General features: G+C 38.6%; 1 protein-coding gene across 1 annotated transcript; it reads right to left on the minus strand.

The window, feature by feature from the left end:
• Positions 1–7,938: 7,938 nt before the first annotated feature.
• On the minus strand, positions 7,939–10,065 carry LOC131151989 (probable auxin efflux carrier component 8). The gene is made up of 6 exons (XM_058103535.1): positions 9,471–10,065; positions 8,898–9,075; positions 8,735–8,820; positions 8,445–8,602; positions 8,299–8,375; positions 7,939–8,203 (listed from the first exon to the last, which is right to left on the minus strand). Exons 1-6 carry the CDS (start codon positions 9,976–9,978, stop codon positions 8,137–8,139), a joined length of 1,074 nt encoding a protein of 357 aa, XP_057959518.1. The 5' UTR covers positions 9,979–10,065; the 3' UTR covers positions 7,939–8,136.
• Positions 10,066–10,357: the final 292 nt, after the last annotated feature.

Below are 10,357 nucleotides of genomic sequence, written 5' to 3' on the forward strand. Positions count from 1 at the left end.
GGTTCGGTCGGCCGGGGTACCTTTAAGTCATTAAGACCGATCAACTGTGTATGCTAAAGAGGTCGTGTGTAATGGTCAGGCGACCGAGGAATATATGTTCATTTTTGGTCAATTGGCCTAGTCCCTTTTAAAAAAAATGCCAAATAATAAAGCCGGTCGGCCAAGGAATTTTGAACATGCATAGGTCAGTCGACCGATGCTCTTTAAAATTAAATATTTTCCTTTATTTTGTCCTTAAACTTTTTCAAGCCTATGTGAATAAGTCATGGCATTTTAATTTGAAGGGTTTTGGATCCTATGGTCAGTCTATGGTCTTTGAGCAATAAATCCTATCATGCACGCAATGCATTATTACAGACCATATAATTATTACAGGCCCAAAAATTTAATGCAATTACAATTGACAAATGTGGTCTTCATTCCTTTTGCTCTTCAAGTGCCATCATGTGATGAGAGTTTTCAGTTCCTTATGGCTTCCATTGTGTCCTTACCATCCGCGCGTGCTAAGAGTTAATCCTGCTCAAATGCTTAGTGCACAGGTAAGATACAAATTGATTTGTCATTATCAAAATGAGATCGGACTTATAGAGTCAACAATTTGGTTTTTATTTTGGAATATTTTAAGAAAATTTGTGGATTCGTTGATTCATATTCTATTCAAACTTAAACTTAAATTACAAAATTTTAAGTTCAACATTCAATATGCCATAAATTTAAACAAGGCTAATATATAATTTAAAAATACCAACCTTTGTTCCTAAATTCTCCAATCTATAACCTTTTCTTCGTTTGCCCGAGCCTTCTTGAACTTTTTCACTATTGCTCCTTCATTGCTTCTACAATTCAAGCCTCTGAATCATTTATCTTTCTTTTCCTTCTCAATTTCAAATCTTTAGACCTCTCTTCTTAACCCTCACAATTCTTTCTCAAAAACTCTTAATGAACATGTCATGCCCCGAACCCCGTAATGGGACCTAGGGGTGAATTAGTAACCTAACCTGTTCCTGTATCATACAAAAAATCATGATACTCCACAATGAAATAGGGTCCGACCTCGTGGGGTTCCTAGGCACCCTATACACATCCATATACAAGACATATACGCAGTGGAAAAAGGTCATTCTATACATACTTCGTACCATACCAGAGTCTATACAAAAGAATTAGGATCCATAATACAAAATACAATTCGGATATCAATCAAAACCACAAAAGACCACCCAGTACAATCCTACTACTTACCCAAGTACCTATCACAATACACCGACCACTGCGCTCCCACACAAGGACGCTAGTTCTGGTTACTCAAAGGACCTAAAAAATATGTACGTACAGTAAGGGTGAGACACCTCTCAGTAAGGCAGATACTAGTTATATTAGTGTGTGACATTTGAGTGTTATCATGACACAAAACAGACACAGTTAAATGCAATTCCAGTATTTTCACAACACAGTTCCATTTCAGTGCATACACGCACACGCACAGATGATCAAGTAACTCGGTGTCGTCGCACCCTTCAGCCCGGAGCCGGCCCGCATTACACGGTGTCCCCTGCACATGGCGCAGTCCCAGACTCCCATTGTCACGACCTGCTCAATTTCCACACATTATATATATATATATATAATAAAATCCACATCATACATTCCAGCTCAGCAGGTCACAATCCACCTAGACCCATGGGTACTAGGGATAAATTAGAGCACAACAGGGAAGCCTAAGCAGCAGGAAACGTACAATCATATACAATTCAATACCATATATCACAATATACCAGAGTTACTACAAACATTGTATCTCAGTATATACATCCCAAAAATCATATCTAGGGACATTTCCCCAAAAATCTAACTGTCCCTACAAAACTTACCCTTCAAAAAGGGCAGATACACAACACTAGTTCAGCGGGGCTTTTCCCGCTCTCCTATCTGGGGCTCTTGAAAAGTTTATAAGATTTAGGGGTGAGACACCTCTTAGTAAGGGAAATAAACTAATACCAGTGTGTGACAACATGAGTATTCAGTGTACTACATATACCACATATAACATATTCAGTACTGTTTATCAAATCTAGGAAAACACATATATATCAAAACATAGTAGAACATACTGCATTTCATAAGTATATCTCATCTCGTAACATAATAATAATATCATAAAAACAATCCTGGTAGGTTAGCTGGTTGTTGTCATGTATTACCCCCACATGATTGGGTTGTGTGGCCCGAAGGCGGGACCTGACAATGGTTGGCCGACCACTGCCAAGTCAAATATCTAGTCTGTAAGTCCGATGGGTCTGCCAGACCTGGTCCGTACACCAGGGGTGATCACAGCACACGTCTTTAGTAACCACATCGACCATCCAATCTCACACCACTCTGTACAGCAGCGTTAACACAAATATCATGATCACAAAGACCATGGACACATAACAACGGTACCGTGCAAGTGCTAGCCTAGATCAAGCCAACCAGGTTCTGATATCATATACATATACTAAAATCGTGATACATAGATATCTCATATCAATTATTTTCGCATCAAACATATCATTTTTGCACGTATACATATATCATAAAAATCATCGGCCCGTATGCCGGTATTACACATTTTATCATAGCTCGGCCCGTACGCTGGCAAATCACAGTCATATAGCACGGCTCGTATGCCGGAAAACATAGCACAGCCCGTACGCTGGCAAATCACATCCACATAGCACGACCCGTACGCTAGAAAATCACACACAAAGCTCGGCTCGTATGCCGGAAAAACATATCACAGCCCGTACTCTGGCAAATCGTATAAAATCTCGGCCCGTACGCCGATTTTCCATCACAAAATCCATATCATCCACATCCCCAGAAAACAATATTTCACAACATTTTTACTCATGCCACACAAATGGATTTTCACATATTCAACATAAGATCATTTTCCCAGTATTTTGCAAATATAACTCATATAAATAAATATATTTATTTTTCCTGAAACCAGATGCTATATATACATATACATGCATTTTCTCAAAATGAAACTAGCTTAGTTTATCCCCTTACCCGATTCCTGAAAAGTCCCTAAGAAAATCTTCCCCGCCCGCAGGGTTCCCGACTCAATACCCTGAAAATGAAAACTCTCAGTATTAAAGTTCAGTATTTTCATACGTACAACATTTTCTATAATTGCCACAAAGTCAAATTTGGCTTAAAAAGCCTTACCTTAACTCTGGGATGATTTCCAACTCGTTTTCCCAACGATCCGCTCCGGAAAACTCGTAAAGAACTTTGCCAGGAGCATTGTGGTAGCTCAAATCTTCGATTTGGCGAGAAACGAGCCCAAAATTGAAGAGAGAGAGAGAGAAAATTGAAGAGGAGAGAGAGAGAGAGAGAGAGAGAGAGAGAGAGAGAGAGAGAGAGAGAGAGAGAGAAAACTTAGCTTCTTTAGGAAGTCAAAATCCAGATTTTCATATTTATAGAACAAGAGATTTCATCGACGAGACACGTCACATTGTCGACGAGTCCTTCATTGAATTCATCAACGAAATTCAGGCCACCCCAGAACCTCTCTCGGTATTTTCTCGTCGACGAATTTTCTTATGCACTCATCGACGAGGCCCTGTATTCGTCGACGAGTCTTGGCAATTTCCTTGAAATTATGGTTATCCCCCAAAATGCAATGTCGACGAAGTCTACAGCCTCCTTCTGTTCCTGGTCTTCGTTTCTCTTCCTCTTTATTATTTAAATTCCATTTTTACTCGGATCGTTACACCCATGGCATCGTACTAGTACAACTGGTAGATCCACACCCTTCGGTGATCAGCCGGTAAGGCTCACGCCCTCGGATATAGAGCCGGACACTCTTGCCAAACTTGGAAGGCGATATTTCATGCCGTCAGATATAGAGCTGGACACTCTTTCAGTACCTAGAACAATTTGGAACCCAGTTGCTATTGCATTTCAACAAAATACAACCATGCATGCTTATATAACCAAAAAAACCACACCCATTTAGTAATCTAAAATCATGGTTTTCCAAACACAAATAGTTTAAATAAGTCAAGGCACGACCAACCCTATAACACAATATATATCACAATATATTTACAATTTTCCAAAAAAACTAGGGATGTAGCTCGTCGCCCCTTTTTCCCAAAACTGTAACATGAAAAACCCATAGTTTTTACCCGTTAGATTCCCCCAAATGAGTAAGCAAAACACACACAGGACCGTGAACCATAGTTCTACTGAGTCCAATTTCAAAAATAACCGACATAAACTGAATCCCCTTACCTTTCCCCAAATGGCCAATCCCAAACTCTACGGCCCCTAAACAGCGAACTGAGTTCCCAAAACCTACAAACCATAGTACAGAACATGTAACGACCTGCTATTTAACTGGGGTTTCCTTTTTTATTTTTTATTTATTTTTTATACTATAACATTTAAAATACTCTGATACCAAACTGGATTAAACCCAATCGTCAACCTAAGCAGCGAGAAGCAGAAATCAAATAAACATAACCATAGGTAATTACATACAATACCAGAGTGCTAACAGGTTTCCCAAAATATACATATATGTCTGTTTTCTAGAATACCCTCAACTGGCTAGGGCTATACAAAAATACTTCCAAAAATACTTGCACTACTGTCAGGGCAATATTGAGGCCCCTTGATCTGCGAGCCTGATCTGTTCGCCTACCTGGATCACCTGAAAAATGTTAAAGTAATTGGGATGAGCCAACGCTCAGTGAGATGAAATATGCTATAGCTAGTGTGTGACAAATGAGTTACAATACTTTGAAAATCTATTACTATATAGTCATGTATCACTGAATCTGTAAAGTACAATACCAGTAACATAATCTTCATCTTTTATCTATTGCTTAACATTTCTATACTTTAGGTTTCTACTCAAAATACTGCTAATATATATATATATATTCTATTTCTGTAAATCTGTATAAACATAGTAATAACTGTAAACTTCCCTATGGATAATTATGTGTCATGATTTAACCTCTCATGATAGGGTTGTGCGGCCCGTAGGTGGGATTTACCTTGGCTGGCCAACTAGGAATAAATCACTATACTCCATAGTCTGATTAGCCCTTCTCAACCCATATCTGATGGGGAGCCTGTCCACTCATGGGCTCTATGCGATCGACCTTTATACCACATATTATTTGAATAGGTGGTTGCACTCTATATACTGTATGTAGCTACGGTACCGTGCTCTGTAACTGTATGGTCCAGCAGGGTCTGATACTATATAATATATCTGTATATACAACTATCTCTTTTACCATGATTCTATAATAACTATATAAACCATGACGTTGTGGAAAATTGTATCTATATCAGCTGTGTTTCTGTAATTACTGTAAATCTATATGTTATGGTACTGTAAAACTGTATAATCATGGTATTTCTGTAATTTCTGTAAAATATATTCACTGTTTGTATATTTTGTAAAACATAACTCAGGAAAATACTATAAAACATGTTTCTGTACTATATCTATATTCTCAAGCTACACAGTAATTCTAAAACATATTAATTATACTTGATAAATTGTATAAATCTCTACTATGAATAATACTCTGATAGAACATTTATAATTTTATACTGGAACCATACTTAAATAACCTAACATAGCATATTTCCCTTACTTGTTTCCTGCTAAGAATCCCCTACTATAACGGGTCCAACACCCGCAGGGTTCTCCACTCAACACCTTGAAAACCATAAATTTCAGAACAAAACATTACTATTTCTACATCTACAACATTTTTTACAACTGCTAGAAAGCCAAATTCCGAATGAAAGACCTTACTTTGGATTTGGGATGAATTCCAATTTCGTTCCACCAACGATCCGCTCCAACAGAATTGAAAAGAACTCCATCAGGAACATCGTGGTAGCCTCAGATCGTCTATCCGGCGACTGACGGGGCCATAGGAAAGAGAGAGAGAGAAGAGAGTGGCGCTGATTTTCTGTGATTAAAATGAGTTTAGGGCTATTTATACTGTGGGTTTCGTCAACGAGCCACGTCATCTCGTCGACAAGTCTTTAAGTAATTTCGTCAACGAACCTTACCCTTCGTCGATGAAATTCAAAGTAACCCAAATTCTTCTCTTGGTATTTTCTCGTCGACAAGACGGAACCTCGTCGACGAGGTCCTGAAGAACCCTCGTCGACGAATCCCCTGTATTCGTCGACGAGGCTTGGAAATTTCTTAAAATTATTATTACCTCCAAAGTGCGATGTCGTCGACGAAGTCGGCTGCTTCCTTCTGTTACTAATTCCATTTCCCTTCCTCTTTATTATTTAAATACCATTATTACTTGGGTCGTTACAGAACATGCTCACAATTCTATTCTCTACACAACTACCGGAACAGAATCGAAAACCGAGCCTTACCTTAATCTTGAGTCGAAACCCAAAAACGCTTGAAACGAAGATCCAATCCGTAAAACTTGTAGAGAATCCTTCACTAACCCTCGTGGCAACATTGGATCATTGATTCCAGCAACGATCGGCGAAGAAATCTAAAGAGAGAGAGAGAGAGTATTTCGAATTTCTAAAGAGATAGAGAGAGGATTTGAGATTTCTTAGTAATTAAGTAATGAAAATAGATATTTATAGCCTCTTGACTCGGCTGCTCTTGTCGATGAGATGGCGTCTTTGTCGACGAGGCACTGAAGGTAATTCGTCGACGAGACAGTGACCTTGTTGACGAGCCTAAGATTCCCGGTTTCCTAAAACCTCTATGCTTCTCCTCGTCGACGAGCCTCTACATTTCGTCGCCGAGTAACAGAAGGCCTTCGTCGACGAACTCTGGCTTCTTCGACGAAGCTTGCTCAATTACTATTTTACTCTTCTCTTTATTAATTTATCCATATATCACGGTTCATGTTCTTACAGAACAATTCCCTTTCTTTTCTTTGTTACTGTGTGTTCCTTACCCCCCCTTTTGAAGCTCACTATTTATAGGTTTAAGGGATCCAATTCAATCAATTATGACAACATTTAACTGATCAATCCAATTTAAATCGATAACTCATATTATACTTGCATTAAATTTACATTTTACCCACATGTTAGTTGTGCAATCCCACATGTCTAACTCCTTTTTTTCTTTTGCTTGCAGGTTTAAAGACATTAGCCCACTGAATTTTCTCCTTTCTTGTTTTTGTTTTTATTTTTAATATATTAGATTTTTTTTTTCATTTTCCCTATATATATATATATATATATATATATATATATATATTTTGTATTTTTTCATTTTATTGAATTAATGAATATTTACCCTATCTGTGTTATATAAGCCCCAGAAAAAAATGGGGTGTCTACAGGAGGGATCACAAAAGTATCACCAAAGTTTGATGGTGGAAATGTCAAGAGGACTTTCACCATATTGTGGAGACCTTGCAAGCTCAGATAGCCGATTTGACAACAAAGATGAATGTGATGGTTCTTGCTATGGGAAAATTTAACACTCCAGGGTTTAGCAAGACCAAGGTACCAATACCCAAGAAGTATGGGGGTGCTCATGATGCCAAGGAGTTGGAGAACTTGTTTGATATGGAGCAATACTTTGACACTTTGAGGACGGACTCAGAACAGGTAAAAGTGAATACTGCGACTATGTAATTGTTGTAATCGCTAGGCTGGTTAGTTAAATAAAAGGGCTTTAGCTAGCGCCACATGACCCACTCACAAAGGTGTGAAATATTCGGCCTGTGACACCTAGCAATAGTATATTAAGTCTCAATTTATTGAATTTTTTTTTCATCTGGAAAGGTTGTTTGGAGTCCTGGACTGAATAGCCAATTGGATATCAGTGAAAAATGATGAAATGAATTATCAGCTACTTGTTCTCTTCTATTGCTTCCCCTGAACCTCCCCCTTATTTTCCTTGTTAAATCTCAGATAGAAGCAGAAAGAGTTTCACATAACTTTTATTCAGCCTCCATTGTCCCATAAAAAAAATTCCATTCATAGTTTGATGGTACTTTCATCTCAAATAGTAAACATGGAAAATAGTTAATCATATCACATGTATAAGAAATTTGAATTTTGAGTATATATTCCATCCTTTCCTGGGTTTGAAATTGCGTTGCATGAATTCTGTCACAGCGCCAAGAGGAAGTAGTAACCCAATGCTATTGGCAGGGATATGAGTATGCCAAAAATTACCCTATAGCCAGAACAAAATTTGAATTGAAGATCTTAAACCTGAATTAAAAATCTATACTGAAGTGAAGAATTGAGATGCATAGAAGCATAAGTTACCCAGTGCTCAACATATCTGGATCTACATCATACTCTCTGGCAAAAACAAATGGAACGATTCCTTGAGGAAGAGCTGCCTGCAGCACATGCAACATCATTTAGCCTTCAATCTGGATTGTGGACTATAAAATTCAATGTTCATGCACCTGCACAATTGCCACTCTCAACAATGTTCCCCTTAATCCAATAGCAACTGAGGGCACTGCCATTAAGGCAGGCCCCATAAAGAACTTCATCCCCATGGCTAGGACTGCTAGTCGCGCCCCGCATGCTATTATGCTTGCTCGAGATGCCATGAAAAGACCTGTCAAGGAACATGATTGAAGGAGTTACAGAGTTTTTTTACTCGTGTTTGTGCGAGTGTTGGAGGGGTGGGGGTATGGGATGATACCTTCTTCAAATCCTATAGTTGGTAAAGAGTAGTATTTAATCATACCTAAGCTGAACATTGCCATCCCAAGTCCTCCCTTTGCCAATATTGATATTGAATCACCAACAATCATCGGCATTTTGACTCCCCACCTGCAACAAGTTCAACCATTCTGATTTTACCCCTTGGCACATAATGATATTTAGGAGTGACGATCTTCCAGGCTTACCTAAAGTGTATGCTAGCCCAGATGAGACCCATGAATGTAGCATGAGTGTTGGGGTTACTCATGAGCTTCCTCCCTACTGTGAATAGAATGAACCTGGCCCTGGTTTTCCTTGCAGTTCTAGCATGTAGTACCTCAACTTCTTCTTTTGGCTGTGCTTCTTGTGGTGCCTCTACCTCCCCTGAGCCCAAAAAAGCAACACTATGGATTTTGAATGATGCAAAATTTAATATAAAAATCGAAGACATATAATGTGCAAGCTATTATGTCATGCATTAATATCCACCATTCATTTGAGAATGTAGCTGATTATGCACCCGACATAGACATTCTCACGATCACTGTTTCTAATCAAATTCTACAATGAGGACTCCAAACGCATGACAACATTAACATTTTCAATGTCAAAACTAATAAATTATATTGAAATTTTTTAATGTGCTGTATACTTCACCCCTGCAAGGCATAAAACAATCCTGCATCCCCCACTAATGACAGCCAGCTGGATGTGCACAAACACGCACATATATCTGAAATTTATAATTAGTGGCTGTGCGAGATTTTTTAATAGCTTACCTGCGGGTTCTAATGGTGGTGCCACAGAGGCTGCCTTGGTTGCATTGAGCTCGAACACTAACAGCAGTAGATTGTACCAAACCATGCTTTGCAAGACAACAATCTGGGCAAGGAGCACAGCTGCTTCATCCCCGTACATGGCTTTCAATAGTGGGATTCCCAGGATCAAAGTGTTGGGCATTGTTGAGAGAGACAGTCCTGTTATGATCCAACTAAACTTTCCTTTGGGACTAAGTTTGGTAATAAGTGCCAATACGCAAAAGGCGAGTAGTTTCTGGAGGGCATCAGAGAATATGAGTTTCAGGTTCATCTTGTAGGGATTGTTTGAGGAGATCACTTGGAATGACAGTAATGGGATTGAGAATTTTGCCACAAACTTGTTAATCCCTGAGCATTGATCTGGTGTGAAGAGCTTCCATCTTTTTACAGAGATGTAGGCCAAGATCATGGCAGTGTATAATGGGACAGTAGCTGCCACCACATGGTAAACATCAGCCAGGGAAATCATGGTGGGCTATTGGTCAAAAGGATGGTTAATTGATATCTAATGCATTTTTGTTTCTTTTATGAACTCTTGTTGATTAAACTCATATATATGCTTTCTTGGTTGTGTTGATAGATTATGAAAGGGAAAGGGTGGATTGTCTGTTTTGTTGAAAGCTTCCTGAAAAGTTTCCTTAATACCCAAAATGACCTTACCTCTATTTTTCTCTCTCTTCAGTTTTAGGGCGCAGATATGATGATTGTCTTTTTTTCCTCTTTATGTATATTGTGTAGGCATCTTTGCTTTAAAAAATGTCACTATACACATTCATATAATGTAGATCAATTGTCTGCTTATATGTATATGTGTGTATATATATACACACACACACATAAGGTTGTCT

This window comes from Malania oleifera, chromosome 1 (assembly GCF_029873635.1).
Source record: "Malania oleifera isolate guangnan ecotype guangnan chromosome 1, ASM2987363v1, whole genome shotgun sequence".
NCBI lineage: Eukaryota > Viridiplantae > Streptophyta > Magnoliopsida > Santalales > Ximeniaceae > Malania > Malania oleifera.

What these genes read in the sequence shown, in the direction of transcription:
- LOC131151989 (XM_058103535.1), bottom strand. Translation starts at nt 9,978, where the DNA reads ATGATTTCCCTGGCTGATGTTTACCATGTGGTGGCAGCTACTGTCCCA. An exon ending in TGGGCTAGCATACACTTTAG is followed by an intron (nt 8,821 to 8,897) that starts GTAAGCCTGGAA and finishes AACTTGTTGCAG; the next exon opens with GTGGGGAGTCAAAATGCCGA. An exon ending in GATGGCAATGTTCAGCTTAG is followed by an intron (nt 8,603 to 8,734) that starts GTATGATTAAAT and finishes GTTCCTTGACAG; the next exon opens with GTCTTTTCATGGCATCTCGA.